The sequence below is a fragment of the Microtus ochrogaster genome, chromosome 2 (assembly GCF_000317375.1).
Source record: "Microtus ochrogaster isolate Prairie Vole_2 chromosome 2, MicOch1.0, whole genome shotgun sequence".
NCBI classification, from domain to species: domain Eukaryota; kingdom Metazoa; phylum Chordata; class Mammalia; order Rodentia; family Cricetidae; genus Microtus; species Microtus ochrogaster.
Window position 1 is genome coordinate 28,058,529 of NC_022010.1, and position 20,557 is coordinate 28,079,085.

General features: G+C 44.4%; 1 protein-coding gene across 2 annotated transcripts in view; it reads right to left on the reverse strand.

Moving 5' to 3' along the window:
• Positions 1 to 200: 200 nt before the first annotated feature.
• Usp12 (ubiquitin specific peptidase 12) overlaps positions 201 to 20,557 on the reverse strand; it is a 51,842-nt gene continuing 31,485 nt past the window's right edge. For both annotated transcript variants that reach the window (XM_026785303.1, XM_005344698.3), the window contains 6 exons: positions 12,854 to 13,083; positions 10,365 to 10,441; positions 10,185 to 10,268; positions 6,121 to 6,318; positions 4,658 to 4,736; positions 201 to 3,072 (listed from right to left, as the gene is read on the reverse strand). In XM_026785303.1, the coding sequence (XP_026641104.1) occupies positions 2,971 to 3,072; positions 4,658 to 4,736; positions 6,121 to 6,318; positions 10,185 to 10,268; positions 10,365 to 10,441; positions 12,854 to 13,066 (753 nt within the window). In that variant the 5' untranslated portion in view covers positions 13,067 to 13,083 and the 3' untranslated portion in view covers positions 201 to 2,970. The remainder of the gene's footprint in view (positions 3,073 to 4,657; positions 4,737 to 6,120; positions 6,319 to 10,184; positions 10,269 to 10,364; positions 10,442 to 12,853; positions 13,084 to 20,557) is intronic.

The following is a 20,557-nucleotide window of genomic DNA, read 5'->3' on the forward strand; positions in this document are numbered from 1 at the left end:
GTCGTCACGGTGCTGGAAAACACAGCAGACGGCTGTTCAGAACCGAGAGCCCACAAACCACTGTTCATACACATGTGGGCTTCTAGGAACTTTGAGTAACAAAAGCTCTATAGCACACAAAAGGACTAACATAAGTCCTAAAGTGTATGCTTCTAATTCCAAATACATTTTGGGCAAAAAGAAAAAAAATATATACGTAAAAGCCAACAATCACAAATAAGCCAATTTTAATAGATATTATTTTGTATTTATATAGCGCCTTCTTCAAGAACCTTAAATGCTTTACAGACATTATCTCTAATTAATCCCCACAACAACCCTGTGAGGTAGGTATTCCTCCCACTTACAGGAGGGGGACTGAAGCACAGAGAGGTTAGTGACTTGCCCACGGTCACACAGTTCAGTTCACTGGAGAGCCAGGACTCCAGCACCTTGCCTCCCAGCTCCCAGCCACATCCCTCACGAAGAGAATTTTTAATGAAAAGAATCTTTACAGAAAGTATCAGGCGTATATGAAAGTGAGGTCTTCCTACGGCCATCAAGGAAAGAAAAACCCTACACTGATGGCTGAGGCCGTTGAGGCCACTACAGCACATTTCCTTGCCCCCTTCCTAAGCCGTGCGGCTCCTGTCCTAAGTGACCTTCTAAAGGTAAAATTCCTATGGCAGAAGTCACATGACTCAGAAGTGGGGCTTAACTTAGAATATTTACTTTTAGTTACGATAATTCATAGAAACTTTTGTTCTAATATACAAAATTTGGGACAGCTGCCCCAGCAAACATGTACATAATTACACAGCAACTAGGCTTGTTCGCAACTTGCACCTGGCCTCATCAGAATCACAGGCAAAGAACAATCACCTGGAAACAAGTGCTGGCCAGGTCACCTCTTCCACCTACTACACCTGATATTCCCAGTCCCCAACCCAAACCCTGGATTTTTTTTTTTAAGTTTCTGATAAAAATCAAAATGTTTTACTTAGCTCCATCTCACTAAGAATGAAAAGGAGCAGAGGCAACAGTCAGCAGTCCTTCCCCTGCAGACTGCCCAGAGCGGACCCGAGCGGGGAGTGGCTGGCTGCCAGCTCAGCACCCTTGCTAGGACTTGCTGCCATGCGGAACTAGGCTTTCTTCTGCGTACGTTTTAAATTCAAGAAAACTGTGTACAACCAACAGCACAGTACTTCAGTGCTGCGAGGGGCAGCCTCGAGGACCCAGCCATACTTTATGCCTTTTCTTTGAACACGAAGCTGCAAAAAACGCAGGTCTGAATTCCCACACAATTTGTTTGTTCCCTCCCTGTGCACCTGCTCTCACGGCTCTGCCTCCCCCACGCTCCTGGTTGTGCTCTCTGTGCGGTGCTGGCAGATCACAAACCCCAGCCAGGTAAGGCTTCAGAAACTATAAAATGAGTTTGTCAAAAGATCATCTTTTTCTCCCAACACATCTGTCTATGAAGCCCAATTAGCTAAGTGACCCTGTTATACATCGGCGTATGGGATGACTAGATGAGGTCATTTCCTGAGCTAAAAGGTACAGAAAATAAATGTTAATAGCAGCACAAAAACATTTCTTTTTGCTGTTTGCTTCTCAGTCAACAGTTTTAGTAAAATAACTTTAGAAAATTAGGGGCTTATCAACGGGCCACCACCACGGCATGCAGAGTGCAGTGTGATGGACCACCCAGTGCTGGGCTGCTGGGACTTGGACCATAATCTTCCACTGCTTTCTGCAAGTTACACTGAGCCCTGCCATACCACTTGATGCTCAGCCGTCCACGGAGACTCCCTACACTGTGTCGCAAGCTCCTGAACACGATTCTAATGGCTGCGGCAGGTCAGGAGGGGGAGGGGCTTCTCCTTTAGATTACTGGTCTGTCACCAAAGTGTAATCTTCCAAAGGGCTCTAGCTGCTCCCTGGCTGCTGAGGTTCTAATGGGCCCAACAGTCCTTCCCAAGGCTAAAGAGACTAACAACTGCTAGCATTTTGGGGGTTCTGGCCGACAGTGTGCTGACATCACACTGGGGTTTCCTTTATCACTCTAGCAACAGGGTTTCTACTTCACTGAAAAAAAAAAAAACCTTAAAAAAGCAAGTGACAACTATGACAAAGAGAAACTATTCAGCCAGGGAGAGCCCTCCTGACAGTATCTACCCACCACTGCGATCATGTCATGATTATCTTAGTGATTACTAGACTCTTCAGTTCACCTTACAGAGACAGACAACAGAACTACCTCCTGACACACTGGGAAAATGTGCTAGGATTTGCTGACAGAATCACCGGCACTTCATATAATGCTCGGACTCCACCAGTTTAATAAAATAAATAAGGAAAATGATCATTACAAAGCCAGTCTTTCCCCTGGGGGAACCAAGAAGCCACTCTGACCCACTGTCCCTCTGTGTACACACACTGTACATTATCACACGCTTCTCCAGAGAAGCAGAGTAACCTTGACTTCCTGACACTGGGCTCCATGTTGCTAGTTCTGAGTGTCAGGAAGGCAACTGCGAGTGTTGGGCCCAAAGGTACTTTCCAAAAGGTACGTCTGAAAAGACCACTCAGCTGCTCCCATCCACAGTGTAAGCATCCTGTGCGCACACAGTGAGGTGCGCTCCAGCAACCGAGCACATTCTAATTCTTCCACTGCCCTCCCGAGGAACTCAAATCATCACTGGTGCGGTTACAGAGAAAATGTGTGTCGGCAGCTGGCAGCTGCTTTACAAGAGGAGCTGGTATCTCTGATTTCACTTGCTTGTGTGGAACTGCACAGACAGCATGATTCCTGAGCAAAAAATTCAACTACTGTGATCGGAAGGGCATGTTAATCCACAGTCTTTGCTTTATTGTATGCAAAGTGTGCTACTGCCCTGAGCGTCCTGCATCTCTCTCTTCTTGAACATCAGCTTGATCCTTTCCGAAACCACCAGAGAAGCATGCAGCCGCTTCTCTCCACCTTGGCTCCCTTCAGTCTCGAGACTGATAGAAAAGGATGTACCCAGACTCCGAGTTCTTGGAGATATCAGACGTCAACCCGTAGAATTCTTCAATAGCTTGTGCATCTATTTTCTGTGAGGCAGAACAAAAACATTAGCACATTCAGCTATGACGACCATGCTTTAAACTACAACAGTATCCAAGGTCACTAAGGACCGGGGGAAACAGTGTTCAGCCACATGCTGAAAAGTGTTACAGTCATGCTGGAAACACCTTTCGCAATAGCTCCAACTCCAACGCTGAATACAACAGCTACCCTTGAGCCAGCACCTCACCTTCCCAGTGTCAGTTGAACCATATGAAGCACATTAATTGTCAACTATTTTGGATGTGTACAAATGGCACGCTCCAGCAGTCTAGCCTAACATAGAGTCAAGAGCAATGAGAGTGTCTGTCAATAAAGGACCAGGACAAGGATGATCTAAGCACTTCTGCTCATAACAGCCCATAACCTACAAAAGGCCATGTTTCGGCTGCTATACCCACCAGCAGAAAATCACAAAGCAGTGAACAGGCGCCACATGGCGCAGTGGGCACTGTGCACTGTGGGGATGAATATCACACTAGATTAAGGACAAGGGCCAGGCTTAGAGTCACTGTGAAGCAGAACAAAAATTAATCATCACAGCAAAAGTCTAACAAGTACCAAGGGATGGAAAACAGAAAGATGGAGCGCTGTTGAGCCTGCTGGGGTGCTGAAAACCCACCACACTGCACCCGGCTGGTGTGCAAGCACATATCTGAGTGTGTACACCTTCACAAAGAAAAGCTTATAATGGGTGTGGTGGGTTGAATGAGAAGGGCCCCCATGAACTTGCATGCACGTTTGAATGCTTGGTCTCTGGTGGAACAGTCTGGGAAGGATTAGGAGGTGTGTCCTTGTTGGAGGAGGTGTGTCACGGGGGGGGGGGGGCTTTGCAATTTTATTTATCTGTTTGTTTGTTTTGTTTTGTAAGACAGGATTTCTCTGTAGCTTTGGAACCTGTCCTGGAACTAGCTCTTGTAGACCAGGCTGGCCTGGAACTCAAGAGATCTGCCTGCCTCTGCCTCTTGAGGCATGTGGCACCACCGCCCGACATTGCCATTTTAAAAGACTCTCCTCATTCCCATTATATTCTCTCTGCATGCAGATTAAGATGTGAACTCTTACTGCCTCCATCATGGACTCTAACCATCTGAAACCATGAGCTCAATTAAACTCTTTCTTTTGCCAAGTGGTGGCAGCACACGCCCTTAATCCCAGCACTCAAAAGAGGCAGAGGCAAGCAGCACACTGTGAGATCAAGGCCAGCCTGGTCTACAGAGTGAGTTCCAGGACAGTCAAGGCTACAAATAAAAACCCTGTCTCAAGAAACCAATACCCAAACCAAACCTGTTTCTTCTATAAAATGCCTTGGTCTTGGTGTTTTATCATAGTAACAAAATCTAACTAATACAAATGTTAACTTCTGCACTCAATATCTTTTAAGAAAAAGAAACATTTTTACAAAACTACACAACAGGACTGTTAAATCTTCCTTTGTTATTCTGGGCCGTATAAGGCTGGTTGGTAATCTAAAGCCCTGAACAACTGTCTAATACCTACCATCCGTCACACAAGAGCAAGCAGCTGTGAAGGGAAAATGTACAACTCCAAAGAAGCAAAGAAGCTACTTACTTCTACAATGTCGTCATCAAACAACAACCAAAAATCATGACTCTTAACTATTGCAATATAATGGCCTCGATTGGGACCACTAAAACAAAAGAAAAAAGAAGAAAAGTTAACTTTTTAAAAATGTTATATTCATATTACCTTCTTGTCCTAAATTTCAAAGTTAAAAAAAATGTGTGTGCACGTGTGTGTTGGTGCACATGAGTACAGATGCCCTCAATAGGCCTGAAGAGTGCGTCAGTCCCTGGAGCTGTTTAGAGGCCCTTGTGAGCCTCCGGAGATGGGTGCTGGGGATTAACTCCCGTACTCTGGAGGAATGCTATGCACATTTAAAGATCTGGGCATGTAGCTCAGGGTACAGCATATACTCGGCATGTGTAAGGCTCTGGGTCCAGTCCCCAAATCGCAAGAAAGGACTCAAGCATGTATCCACGCAGAGTGCAGGGAAGAGGACTAGAGCGGGACTGGGTGGGATCTGGCTGGTTGGAAATGATAAGCGTGCACGGAGGTAAAATCAGAACTTCTGAAGGCAATTCCCAAAGCCACCGACACCAAACACACCTAAGCACATGCAGGGACAGTTTGTCTTGAAAATCTCCTCAGGCATCATTTCAAGACCCAAACCAAACAGGCAAAGGAAGCCAATAGACTGTCAAGCTCTAGAGGCTGTGACGTAGGGCCCTTAGACTAATAGGTAAACAAGAATAAAAAAGAGCCGGACAGTGGTGACACACACCTTTAATCCCAGCACTCGGGAGGCAGAGACAGGCGGATCTTTGTGAGTTCGAGGCCAGTCTGATCTACAAGAGCTAGTGCCAGGACAGGCTCCAAAGCCACAGAGAAACCCTGTCTCGAAAAACCAAAAAGGAGAAGAAATCATCAAAAATACTTCAGTAAAATTTTCTAGATGCATCTCCAAAAAAAAAAAAAAAAAAAAAAAGAATAAAAATGAAGGCATAAATTTAAAATACATAAAGGTTCTAAAGAAGAGTGATAAAATACCTATGTCAGAAACTGATTTTAAAGCAAACTGATCTTAAAAAAGATGAAGTCATGCTAGCGTCCAGCCAGGTGTGGTAGCAGAGAGTGTAATTCCAGAGTCGGGAGACTGAGGCAGGAGGATGGAAATTTCAGGCCATCCTGGGCTGTGCAGCAAAGACTCTGTCAACAAGAGTCAGGTGGGGCTGGGACACTGCTCGTGGTAAAGAGCACTGGCTGGTCTTGCAGAGGACCAGGGTTCAGTTCCCAGCACCCAGATATAACTCTACGTCTAGTGGATCTGACGTCTTCAGGCCTCCAAGGGCACCAGGCACACACAACGGTACACAAATGGACATGCAGGGAAAACACTGACATAAAATTAATAAAAAAAAAAAGTCTCAAGTGTCATCCTCAGCCCTGCCCAGTCACTGTCAACACTCTGAGCATGCTCTGTTCTAGTAGGACTGTGCCCTAGTCACGATTACCTTCCGCAGTGAACCACGACAGCAACAAGGTCGTACATTCTGTCAGGGTTGGTTGCATCTCCTGAAGTGTTAAATAAACGAAGTTCTAAAGGAAAAACTACCCGGTAAGAAAGCTTTGTATATCGATGAAGCTGGTCCATATACTTAAATCTTTTCAGGTGTAGAGCCAGAATCATGGGTAGTTTCTTAACTTTCATCCTAAAAAATAAATATGAAGACAGGATTTCAGAAAACACTCACTGTGAATTAAAATAATTAAGTTGGTGCAAAAGGAATTACAGTTTTGGCCCTGCTGAAATGTGACGTTGATATTGAAATAAATAATTTTTAATAAATATGCTTCCGCACACAACATTTCAAGCACACTTCTCACTTCATGCTTTTTTGCTAATGGATTACTTTACTTTACACTTATTTTCTACTATAGAACTGCTATTAAACAAAGGCAAATGTGAGGTTTTCTTATTTGGGTACAAACCAGGTCATAAGGCAGCAGAGACCACTGACAAATGAGCAGCTCATCTGGCCAGGAGGTGCTAAGGAATGCACAGTGCAGTGCTGGGTGAAGAGCTTCACAGGGGGTGGAGGGCCTTGAAGGTGACCAGCTCAGAGTGCCTGATCCTCTTACAGCTGCAGGACAGCCACTGTTCTTCTATGCAACAATGCCCACTTCTTGTTCTGACTGTGGCCTGAGGGACAAGTGGAGTGTGGCCACTGGCAACTTCAGAGCACAGCCCAAGGTCAACTATCCAAGGTCTGTCACCGATGGTCCGTGGCGCCGTGAGCCACTGCAACTTTCTGAATCCAGCAAAACCACTGTGACTGAGGCAATGCTCCGCAAAGGGCACTGCTGCAGCTGGCAATCAACAGACAGGGCTCAGTTCTCTTCCACCACAAAGCAGAACAACACACCACACTTTTCCAGTCATCTTGACAACACTGTGCAGGGAAGACATTGCCACAAGGAGCAGGGTACAGAAATGGATGTCAAACACAGATTTTTACACTACAGGAATAAACAAACCTATTTGTCATTGGCAAAAATGTGTTGTTTTGAGTCCTACTCTGAGTGGCAAATATGTGTCTGGGCCTACTTATATTATAATGGTCTACAGTGCTATGCCCATTTAGCTGAGTGGTAAGGGTCGGATTTTCCTAGGCCATGGCCTAGACTGAGGTTCTTGGGCTCACTGACAGTGTCTGATATAGCGTCCAACAAGCAGTAAACCTTAAATCTAATCAAATCTCTTACCATTAATCCCACTGGTACCTTCCCCTGAGAACTGTAATTATACAGGCAAAGAGAAGACTCTTCATGGGGGCTGCCTGCATGCTGGGCAGGGGGATTGGGGACTTAGTTTTCCTATATTGTCAGACACGCCCCACAGAGTCACCCCAACAAACTCAGGGCTACACCAAGTTAGATGGTGAAATTTCTTTGGTATGTCTTCAGGACCTGAGTTGGATACGAATGTTATCTCCCCATGGAAACTCCCACAACAGTATTAAAGACTAATTCAGGGTGTTTGCACTGTATAAAAAAATCACCAGGTTTAACAATGACATATTCTAGAAGGGGATAAAATAATCTGGGATTAAAGAGTTTGGCTTTTAATTGTGAAACATTATAGTATTTGTTTTCTTCTTCAATGCTATTTCTCCCAAGGTTGCCTCAATCCTTGTTCAGTAATCAATTCTTATAAAAGCAAAGTTCACACTTATTCTCTTCAATCATTACATGTTGGCTTTGACTCCTATAATGCTCCATGACCCAATCTTGGCTTATTTTTCTTCTTTTTATGAGCAATCAGTTGGACTATTATATAGGGTCAAAAAAAAGCAGTTTGTGTAAGCACAGGAGGAGGGAAGGCACTGTAGACTGAGGGCATCAGCATGAGGATGGAAGGGTCAGGCTGGGAAAGAGACTGGTTACTTACAGGGCTGCCAATCAAAAAAAAAAAAAATGACCGAGCCAATCTTCACTATCAGGGAGAATTACAAATGTTAACAAAGAGACACAGCAATGAAGCCCATGCTGCCAGCTGCAATGGAAGCCACCAGAAAATTCAGTTTTCAGTATGGACAGCTGCAGGTGCAGACTTCTGCATGTCCACACATCCTCTGCTCAGTTCAGGAAGGGCTCAGGAATAGTGACATCTGAACAGCAAGGCACACGTCCACAGAGCCCCTGAACAGGAACACAGCCCTTCACAGAAATGCCTAGTTTCCAGGTAAGTGCAAGAAGTTCAGTCGAACTCAGAATGTAACGAAGTAATGGGCACAGGAGCCACCAAGGAACCACTTGCCACCGGCTGAGCTACAAATAACAGGAACAAGAAAGCAGAACAATAGTAGACTATAACCCACTCAAACAGGGAGGTCTGAGTGCACCTGGAGCTTTTCAAATGGCAGGTTAATGAAGAATGAAGTATTTGCAATCTTACATAGCTCTACACTAAGTACTTAAAAATTACAACAGGAAAATGTAGCTTCCATGGAGAATTCTAGGAACTATCTTAACGGAGAGTTCGGGGGCAGGGGCAACGGCAGTGTTGTGTGCAGAGCTCCAGCATGGCCAGCCCACCCTCAGGAAGCCTGGCTCTAGGAGCAGTACAGTGAGCAGCACTTGGGAATTTAGGTCTAAGGAACACCTCCAATCCCACACATGTCAGGTACCCCTGCGCCCAACTGCTTGCCCAGGATCATTTATTCTGAACACCTGCTTCCGTTCTGAGAGCCTGGAATCTGGAGCAGGCAGCAGAGAACGCCTATGCGACAAGCACACAACAGGAATCCTGGGCATGGAGCCCGCAAAGAGCTTCCCATGATGTCATCAGACGGGAAATTCAGTGTCCTGTGTCACTGGAACAGGGCCTCTTGGAAGCCTGCCTGGCTTTGCCCTTTGCTCTATATCTTTTCCATGATAATCTTAGCTGTGAGCGTGACTATATACCAAGTACCAAGCCCTAGGAAATCACCGAGCACAGAAACACTCAAACACCTAGGACACACTACAGTTGTGTAACCCTTAACAAGACACATAACTGCAGGACTCCTTTCCAAGACATCTAAGCCAAAAACCTGGAGACATGAATCATAGAAGTAATATACGGTTGCAGACTGAACATCGCTCAGCTAGCAATTCTCACTGAGCCTTAATTGCTAACACTAACACTAAGAATATGGGACCAGAGAGACGACTCAGCAGATAAAAATGCTTGCTGTGCAAGCATGAGAACCTGGGTTTGGATTCCCAGTACCCACGTGTCTAAAAAACATGTTAACAAAACCCAGAGCCAGGTATGGTGGTGCACGCCTTTAATCCCAGCACTCAGGAGGCAGAGACAGGCGGATCTCTGAGTTTCAGACAATCATGATCTACACAGGGAGTTTAATGCAGCCAAGACTACACAGTGAGACCCTGCCACACACATGGGGTGGAGGTGGGGGTGTGAGCACAGAGATGTGAGTATCACCTGGGCTTGCTAGCTGGATGGCTAGTCACAAAACAGTAAACTCAACTGAACTCAGGTTCAGTAACAGACCCAGCCAGAGGGAAAATAAGGCAGAGAGCTGTTGAGGGAATTTATTTAGCCTATAGACTATTACGGCATGGTCTGAGGTACAAAGCAACACATATATAGAAGGACATCCCACATCGGAACATTGGAGCAGAAAATCCAATGTCCAGTGTCCTCCTCTGCCTCTGCATACACACACATCCATACATGCTAAGAGCACACAAACACAACTAAAAATGAGCAGTCAATGGACACTTCTACAGATCATTTCAGAGAGAAAAGTCTACCCCCAACATCTATGGCCAAAGAATCACTAAAATAATTTCAAAAGAGGCTGGCAAATAGTTCAGTAGGTAAAAGTGCTTGCTATGCAAGCCTGAAACCTAAGTTCAGTCCCTAGATGGTGGACAATCCCTGAACACACTCTTCTGACGTCCATGCTTGGTGCCATTGCACACACATGGACACACATGCACCCGCACCCTGATAACAATACCATCTAACGCTTTGGTTTCTGTTTTAACTCAGAAGACACAACATTACCGTTTGTGTGCTTCCTGCTTGCTCCGGCACTCTTCACAGTAGTATTTATATTCACTGCACAGAGTCTCTGTGTTACTAAAACCTCTGCGAAAAGTGCAAAATGAACTTACGTTAGGGATGCTTGAAAAAATTCACTTCATAGTAAATAGTAAACTGCCAAAGAAATAATTCTACACAAACCTTAAGCAGTGAGTAATTGATGTGTTTTGTTCCACGTCAACAGAAAGGTCTAAAAAATCTTCATCTTTGCTGCTTATCTGAAAATATAAGAGTTATTTCAATTGCCAAGAACCAGGGTTTTCAGCTGCCAGCTTAAACTTATCTACCAACAGACTAAGCAATTCTTCCTCCTTATGCTCAACAGACAACACTTGAAGAGGAGTACTTAAAAGGCACTGAACCAATGACCACCTGTTACATCTCCTGTATGGAAAGACATCAAAGGCCCCTGAGGAGCTCACTGGCTGAGGCCAGGAAGAAGAGAATTTCACAGCTTCCCAGAGCGGTGATGTGGGTATACTGTATCACACATTCTGAGAAGCACAGGCTGTCTCCCAGTGAGGCGGAATTTCACTTCTGAACATGCCCAGCTGCATTATATAGATGCTCCAGTCAGGAGATACATCCAGAGGGGACTCACTAGGACATGTGATAATGAACATGGAACACAATGTCCCTGATGCACAATGACAACCAACATGCAATGAAACTCAGGAAACATCCACATCTAAGGAGAAAAACGGAAAAAGACAAGGCAAGGAATACGACCAAGAGTAACCTTCAGAGAACAGAGAGAAAGCTCCTGTGTCTGCTGGCTCCCCTCAGACACCCGCCACTGGATCCGCTGCATATATACTCATGATAGGACCCATGAAAGCCATCCTTGCCTCCACTATAACACTGTCTGGATATTCCTGGGCAGGCTTTGTTCCTGCTAGGCATCTTGAGGGTCAGACTTGGAGCTTCGTCTACCACCCTCTACTCACCTTTTCTCTGGCAGAGCAGGTTCTTAATGTGTGTGATACCAAAAGAAACAATGGAACCCAGATTTCACCCCACTAGATTATTCTGAGAAAGGCAGGAACATGATTACTTGCTGTGAATATGCATACTGATGGTTTAGGCTTAAGGAAGGCCACAGAAGAACTTATTGGTGGAAAAAGAGTTACATGAATAACAGTCAAACACTGAACAGGATGGCTATTACCACTTTCTCCTTAAACTGTTTTTTTCTCTGTCCTCCCCCTTCTGATAGAAACCTGGCTTCAAAGGCCTGGCAGAGCACTACACAAGTCTCCCAGGATGAATCTCACCTCTTACTACATTTCTCAATAAGTAACTATTTTGTTTCATTGAAGACTGAAATGTGTGTGTATATACATATATGTGGCACATACATATGCATATATATATGTTGATGTCTAACAGATCAAAGTCTATTATAATAAATACAAAAAAATCTGTCCAATTCCCTGACCATATCGACTATTCCAATGGAAATGCTGCTGTAATACCTGGAATCAAACACTGTCCTACAAGGAACTGCTGCTTCAGGCAATGAAGAGGCTCTCACCACGGCAGCCTTTCTCTAGGCGGCCTTTCTCTAGGCGCAAAGCATCTGAACAGACTGCTGTCCCAGAAACTCTTCCGTGACCCAGGAAGATCCACCACTAAGAGTTACTCATGAAAAGAATTTATTTCCTAATGTAGATCTATTTGATTCTTGGCAGTCAACTGAAGCTTCATCTTTACCCAGTGTCCACCCAAAGGTACGCCTCTCCTTGAGGGTACACAGTACTGTTCTATTCCAACAACACTGTGTACAACTGTAGAAAAGGGGAAATAAATTAACTCAGTCACGTGCCACACTGCTGTAGTTAACAGCCCATGAGGAAGACAGTGACCCTGTAAGATTATTAGGGGACTGAAAATAAGTCCCCATCACCCAGCGAGCCTGTATCCATCTCACCGTGTGAGCAATGCATTAACTCAGGCACTGGAGACAATGGCATCAGCAGGCTTACTGTGCTGCTAGTCACACAGAAGCACGGCACATCACCGCTAAACAGCTGTCAGCTTTCCATGTTCACTCACTCCACTGGACGTTTTGGGTTGTGATTTCCTTTTACATTCCTTTAGTGCTCTTCAGCAAGTATTCCCTAGAGAAGACCGCTGTTATGTGCAGCACCTCGCACTCTCGTGTTGAGCATGTCTTCTGATGCTATTCAGACTCAACACGGAGGGTCCAACAGACCGACTAGACTGTGTAAGGTTTGTGTGAGTATACCCTGGAATGTCCCACGGCGATGAAATTATCTAACCAAGCTTGACTCAGAGCAGGTTCCTGTGGTTGAGACTCATGACTATGTGTCCATGACCCATACGTCCCTATGATCTTACCTAACGGAAAGTTTCAATAACATGATTCTAAAAACAAAATCAAGATATTCGAACTACAGTGAGCACCCTTGCACTATGAAAGCACCCACCACTGGACACAGCAACATAAAGTATAGGTGGATGCCTTTAGATTGACAGGTGCCTGGAACACGCATTTCTCGCCTCAGATTTCCAATTTCAAGTTCATCTCCCACACCCTTGTTCTCAAAGAAAAACTTGAATGTAACAAATCACACCGTTTTCCATTCCAAGCATTCTGATGGACTTACAGTTTCACAAGTAAGACACCTGGTTTCATTAGTTAATGTTCCCTGAAAAATCTCATGGACCCATGTCGGGTCTGGTGTGCTGTTGTTATCCTCAGTGTCCACATCACCGTTCCGTATGCGGCCATTTTGCTTTTCCTGTTTTCTCTCTTCTTGTAGAATATCAGCAATTGTATTGAGTAGGTAATTTAGGAATTCATGGGCATCTTGTTGCATGTAGTTATCAAACAGCTCTGAAAATAAAGTAAGAAATGAGTGCATCTGACATTTTATCAGAACTAGAAGTACACACTAATTATTTATACTTTACAAGAAAATAGGCAACTTCCACATCTAAAATGTATGACTGAATTAGAGGAAAATAAAGATGAAGGCTTTTTAAAAGCAGCACTAACAGATCCATGAGAGCGGAAGACAAGAAGCAGCTGAGCGTCATCATCTCTGTTCCCCACAAACACTTCACCAAAGGCAAGCTTGTCCTCAGGAGCGCGGCACACTTACTACCAGGCTGAACCTACGCTGACAGCCCAGTTTATTAAAGGGAATTACCAGGCCCTGAAAGTCTAATTCAGTAGAAGAGGGTTGAGGCTTTTCAAAACTCCTGCAGGTAAGTGACTACATGGATGTGGCATGAGGAATTATCCACCTAGGCCACATGATCACTAAAGTCCACTCTGAGAGATGCTAGAACTCCATGAATGTCCCATGCAGCAACAAACACTGACAGTGTTAACATCAGGGCTGGGCTTGGTGCCTGCTCCTTGAATCCTCTGAGCACACAAGAGTTCTTTGCAGTCAACAGCCTCAGGCCTTGCTTTGCATATTGCTGGGGGCCTTATCTTACAAGGACTGGAGAAGGTAAAGTCTTCCTGCCAGGAAAAAAAGAGCCCCCCCCCCATCAAACTAAACACATACCCCCAGGCAATATACAAAGTAGGCCCTACTAATGGAAAAGAACTCTACTTAGGGGACTTTTATTTTTACATCCTCAATGCTCTTTAAGAAAGACCACAATTGGGCAGTGGTGGCACACATCCTTAATCCCAGCACTCCGGAGGCAGAGGCAGGTGGATCACTTTGAGAACAAGTCCAGCCTGGTCTATAGAGCTAGTTCCAGGACAGGATCCATAGCTACAGAGAAACCCTGTCTTGAAAAAGACAAAATAAGAACAAAAAGACCACAAATGTTTCTTTTAAAGCTAACAGGGCTGAGAATATAGTTCAATGGTACAGAACTTGTCATGAGACCCTCGGTTGCTTCCTAGCATCTCAACACACATACATACACATGCTCGCACACACACACAAACCCACAAGTACACACACATACAAGCACACACAAAGGAAAAACAATAATACATATTTGGGGAAAAACGTAGGGAATGTCTAAGAAACCAGCTGAATGATGTTTTTGAAGAGCCACTGATGATCGCAGTCATGCATTAGGATCATTCCCAAAGCCAAGGTCTTAAAGCACCAGTGGCAAGTACAGCTGTTGGAGTGAGACTATCTGACAGCACCACGGCACCACCTCCAAATACGTGATGGTCGAAGGCACCCGTCCTTTAACTCTGTGCAATGGCCCTCACTTAACTCCAGGGTGCTAAGGCACCCACCTCATGAGGCTGTCGTGAAGATTCTGAGAGCTGAGAACACAGCACTGGCTATCAGGGTTCCTGTCGATGATAAAGTCAGGGAACACAAGCAAAGGGACAGCAAAGTCAGAGTGCACATCTACATACCAATATCCGAGTGTCTTAGAACAAAAGTAAAACCAGTCCTAAAGTCTCCTTTGCAAAGGTAGAAGAAAACAGGCAAGGAGGATGAACAGGTGACGCAGACTGAAAAGTCAGAAACCCAAACAATACTCAACAAGTAATTGGCAGACAAAAATTAAAGCACAGAAATCATAACTTTGCCCATCACATAAAAGCATGACTTAGTTGGTTTGAACGGAAAGAGGCATTCTCTGGCAATGATGCCAGGGCTGTGGAATGGCACAGCGTGTTCTGAAGAGCAGTTTGGGTAGTGGTTATAACAGAACGCAGTCCAGCTCTCGCAACCATGCGAATCCACATCATACAGTGGAGCAAGGCCAGGCATGGCTGCTCATTTATAACAGCAGAAGTCTAAAAATATGCTAAATGTTTATGAAAAGAATGGGCGGCTTATTTAAGTCATGGTATGGCTCTGCTATGGTCATGGGGAAACAGGTCCTTGTCAACGAGCATGGCTACATTTCTGAGACACTCAGTAAGAAAGAAGCTAGACGTGTAATGAATCCCATTTAGGCGCCATCAAACCCAATCTGAGCTTTCTATTTGGACATATTATGCGCACACAGAAAGCTCTGCTATGACCCGATTGTTTCTAGATGGGTGTGGTGGTACTGATACATGCCTTTAGTGCAGGGGCACTCAGGAGGCAGAGGCAGGTGGATCTCTTGAGTTCAAGGCTAGCGCCTGGTCTACAAAGGGAGTTCTAGGATAGCCAAAAGTTACAAGGAGAAACCATGTTTCAAAAACAAAACAAAACAAAAAAAACTGCCCAAGTCCCAATGTGCCACATGCCTGAGCTCAAACTGACCACACTTGATCCTTGCTATACTTGCAAGCTGGAATTTGCCCATCGGGGACAGGAGATCCAAAGCACTGTGGTCCATGTCCCACTCCTACCCAGCAGGGCACTGCACCCTGCCCCTACAGAGTGCAGCTGCCATTCACGCTACAACCCCATTAGAGCTCAGGACAACTCCATCCCGGCAAGCTCAAAAGTGAAGCTGAGATAGTGAAAGTCAATCATCTTTAACCTTTCCTCCCAGTGCAGGTCAATCCTCCATCCCGAAAAGCACCAATGGCTTCGCCCTCTCCCTCCGAGTCCCCTATCTCTACTGATGCACTACATCCTAATGCCAGAGCTCCCTTCACTGTCCACCCATCCTGCCGCTTAAAGGAGCTGCATCTCATCTACCCGTGACGCTTGCCAGCCTGCAGCTGCCATATCTAACTTACTACTCTTGCTTGAATATCAGAATCTACCACCAAAGGAAAAGCATCAAGATCTAGTCAGTCATAAGGAGACCCGTGACCCTTTTACTGACACTATATTCCAACTTCTCCCAGCCCAAGGATGGTCTGATTCATGGACCACCCCAACATCCACAGGAACTTAATATCTCATTGTCTATGGGTGAAACTGGCTTTCTTTTTTAAAAAATGACAAAACAAAACAAGAAACTTTTCACTTGCTCACTAGTTTAGGAACCAGAGAACTGATAAAAGAATGTAGGAAAGTCAGAAACGGACTGTGAGGGCCATATACTCAAGAGGCTGAAGCACAGCAAGTCTGACGCCAACAGGAGCTACAGAGTTCAAGGCCAGTCTAGGCGTCAAAGGAGACGCCACAGAAAGGAGTAACAAAGCAGGGGCTGAGGGGAAAGGAAGAGAGTTGGGAAGGTTTTCTAAGAATAGCGGGGAACCTAGTTACGAGCTAGGGATGATTAATTCACTGCAGTGGGTAGCACATGCTGGATCAATGCCACCTCTATAACAGTAATTTCCCCCCATATATACATGTTCTTTCAAAATAACTGCTATTTATTGTAAAAAAAGGCAAATGAGTTTTTAATTAAAATCTTTTGGGGGAGGAGGAAAGGGGTAATCCACATAACAGTGACTTCAGATCCACTGAAATACCGTAAATACCTTTAACCTTTAAGAATGACACGCATCGACCTCTCTAGACTCTGCTGTAATGTGTTTTTAGTAATGCTACGCGCAGTATGCCAGAATCTGGCAAAGCCTGAAAGACAACTACTTACAGTGCTAAAGGTACCCATAGAATTACACAATAACAGCACACGAGCGGGCAGGGAGGGCTGGGGAGGGCTGCAGGGCTAGACTGTGTTTCATATTGAAACACGGGGTTTTTTGTTTTTGTTTTCGTTTTTGGAGACAGGGTTTCTCTGTAGTTTTGGTGCCTGTCCTAGAACTAGCTCTGTAGACCAGGCTGGCCTCGAACTCACGGAGATCCTCCTGCCTCTGCCTCCCGAGTTCTGAAATTAAAGGTGTGCGCCACCAACGCCCGGCTGAAACACTGGTTTTCTTACGGGTGGTGTTCCACTCTGCTAATCTCACAATGACAAAAATGGACTTCAAAATTGCTTCAGTAAATTAAACAAGTTCATTCATTCATTTGCTCATTCAACAAGTATTTAGTAAGCACCTACTATGTGCCAGGAACTGGATTATGTGCTGGGAGGACAATGGTGAGGAAAAACAAATGGGTTCCCTCCATCATGGAACTGACAGTCTAGGGGGAGAGACAGACAATTTCAGTATTAAATAATGTATGAAAAGAAGCTACTCCAGTCCCCAGGGAGCTGCGACATTAACTCAGGCTGTCTTCTTCCGAATACTGAAGCAGCTAGAGCGTTCATAAACACTCTGTGGTGGTCTTGGTGTGAACAAACTGGATGAAGTAAATATTGGAAAACTTCCTCAGTCTTTCTAACCAGTGTCATTTGTACACAACTGCCATCTGCTCCTTCAAGCACACCCAGGCTCGAATCCATGGATTTATGCTTTTATAGTCTCACACGATTTGAGATCAGCCCACAGCACCTGAGAAAGTGCCCTTCACATGCAGTTCCCTAAGAACAAGACCCTCAGCTCCGTCACAGCTGCACTGCTAGCACACGGGGCTGCAGCATCCTGGATGCGCTTAACATTTTTTGAATGAATGAACGAATGAACAATGAACGAAAAGTAGGTGCTCCATCAGATACGAGGATATGTAAAAAGGAGATATGGCTCATAACAACTTGAAATACATTTTACATACACACATACATAAATGTTATTCACAGCATATATTGCTAAAGTTCATGAAACTACTGCTAAGGCCTCAGTGCCCACAAATTGTTCAGCTGACAGTAAGCACCAGCTAACCCAGTCCTATCACTACAGACCTGTGCTGCACTTCCTCCACAGTAATAATGGTGAGCCTACAGGAAGTAGCAACGGCCAGGGGAGCTCATCTTCCTCGAGGAATGTAGCAGCCTCCGACTCCTCCCAACCCTCACCCTGCCTTTCATATGCTGCCCATGCCAGCCCATGGCCACCCATAGGGATTTTCCCTAATAAAAATCATAGCTTCTGATAGCTTCCCAAGCTCTGGGTCCTGTCCTGTATCTAATAGTCATCATGGTACCATATACTCTTGCCAAGTGAACTTTCCGGCCATCCTCTAGTGTATCTGTAGCTTGTGTGGCTTTCTGCTTGTTTGTTTGTCTTCTTCTTCTATCACATTTACCCTAGGCTTCTACAAGTTAAGTCTCTAATTGCCCTTGCTCAGGGGTCTTCCCAACACCTATAGCTATACCGACAAGGCCACTCAGGCTTCTTTTCTCCTCTTATCAAAGACACACTGCATAAACAGTTGCTGGTATCTGTCCTCCCCTGTGAATGGTCAAACCCCCAGAGGCTCATTTCTAGATTCCCAGGACCTCCACAGAACTAGTGAACACCAGGAAATCAGTATGTAATAATAACCAATGCCAACAATGACCTAGTGTCCAATCTGTCATCAAAGGCAGCGCAACTGTGGTGCTGAAGTAGTCACACTACATTTGGGGAGCCCTTATGCTTGCGTAGGTATCAGGAGTTAAAATTTTAAAAACCAGACTTACTAATGAATAGAAGTTAACGTATGCTCTCTCCCCAAATATCAAAACAATTAGCAATGTAAAGCAGTAGGTGTGGACAGATCTGAATGAGTGCATACTGAAAATGCAGATGCTGCTAACAGAGCATGAGGAGGCTGAGTCAGGCAGGATGGCCCAGAGCATTGCCAGCAATACTGAGATGAGCTACATGTTTTCCAAAGATTTCCATAAACCATCAGAAGGAACACATGCAATGGATAGTGCGGTCAACTCGCTTTGATCTGTGTACTCCCACATGCAAATCTCAACAAGAAACACAAGCCTGCGCAAACACTAATGGATTCTAAAACATATTTACAGATGTCACCAATATCAAGTAATGAGAACTCTTTTCTACTAAATTTATCTCTAAAGATGAAAAACAAAGAAACTTAGAAGAAATCACATTTATTGTAAATATTTATTCTGCACCCCTCTCATTGAAACAAGCACTTTGTGGGTCTGCTGCTTTATGAATTTACTCTGCCTAAATACAAAAAAACTTTAGAAAATGTCCAACTATTAAAAAAACACTATAAACATGCCACAGGTTTTGGCAAATAAACATTAAAAAAGCCTTCAAGTATATAACTGCATAGGATGTTCAAAACACTAACTTCAGCACCTGGGCCACAGCTGAGTGGCTGGCATAAACTCTGCAGAAGGAAAGAGTGTGTGTGCACTGAGCTTGACCTGTGTCAATCAACATTTAAGAAAAACAAGTCATCATGCACTTAAAAAGTGCAGGCATCAACTTTAAAAGCCAATAAAAGCATAGTACTCTATAGGAAAATAACATGGGCTCTGTGTAAACACAGAAGCATGGTAGGCATCTCTAAAACAGTTACCAAGAAAACATGGTTCATTACAATGCACAAAAGCTTCCCACCAGATACACTTCCAAAGGTGACCATCAATACAGACACAAGGACTAAAATCCCATTAACTTAATCCATATTCCAAAAGATTGATCCGAGTCTTCTGGTTTTTTTTTTTTTTCTTTTCCTTTTCTTTATTTGGAGACAAGGTTTGACTGTGTAGCCCTATTGTCCTGGAACTCACTCTGTAGACCAGGCTGGCCTCAAGCTCACAGAGATCCACCTGTATCTGCCTCCCAAGTGCTGGGATTAAAAGTGCACCAGCACCGCCTGGCCTGAGTTTCTTAAAAACAGAAAACTCCAAGCACATCTGGAATCTAAACAAGTAAACAGCTCTCACGACAGGAAAATGTGGTCTGTGCCCAGGACTCAAATGTTTGTATTTGTGAGGAAAATGTATACTTCTTCAGAATGCCTACCAGCTTTAAGAAGCAGCTTCAGCTGTGCCACTCAGCATGGGGGTCCCCTCATGACAGAGGATGGCTTTTACTAGGCTCACTTCAGCTCACTCAATCAACAGTGTAAAGGTTCAATTACACATTAGTATGTTCAACCATCAATCTCAAAGACCTCTTCAATCATACTTCTGAGAGTATCGATTTGATAGATCAAACTCAACAACAATTCAATTACTTCTACACGGATTGAAATATCCACAGTGAACAGAAGCCTGGACCCCACAGGTTTTCCAACTGTCACTTATGCCTCTGAGGTAGCAGCACCTCGAGACAGAGCTTGCTTATGGGTCAAGGAAGCCAAACACCTCCTAGGAACTCTGTAACCTCAGGCGAACTGCAGCACGTCTCGTGGCAATGTCGTGTAAAATTAAATAAAAAGCATCTCAAATAAGAAAGAGGTGGGGCTTCCCAGTAGTTATTTTTAGAAATGAGACTAAATTAACATTTACCAATTCTAAAGCCAAATGGTCTCAACTTCTGTGATTTTTGTTTTATGGCCAAAGTAAGAAAAGTGATAGAATCAATCTTTTTTAATAAATGGTGTGGGTTATACAAACAGAATCTTTCCCCAAAGAGCAATGTACTCTCTAAGATGTTTTTAAAAGATAAATGAATTAACATTGGAAAGTTATGTGCAACCAAAGAATCACATTCCACGGAAAATATG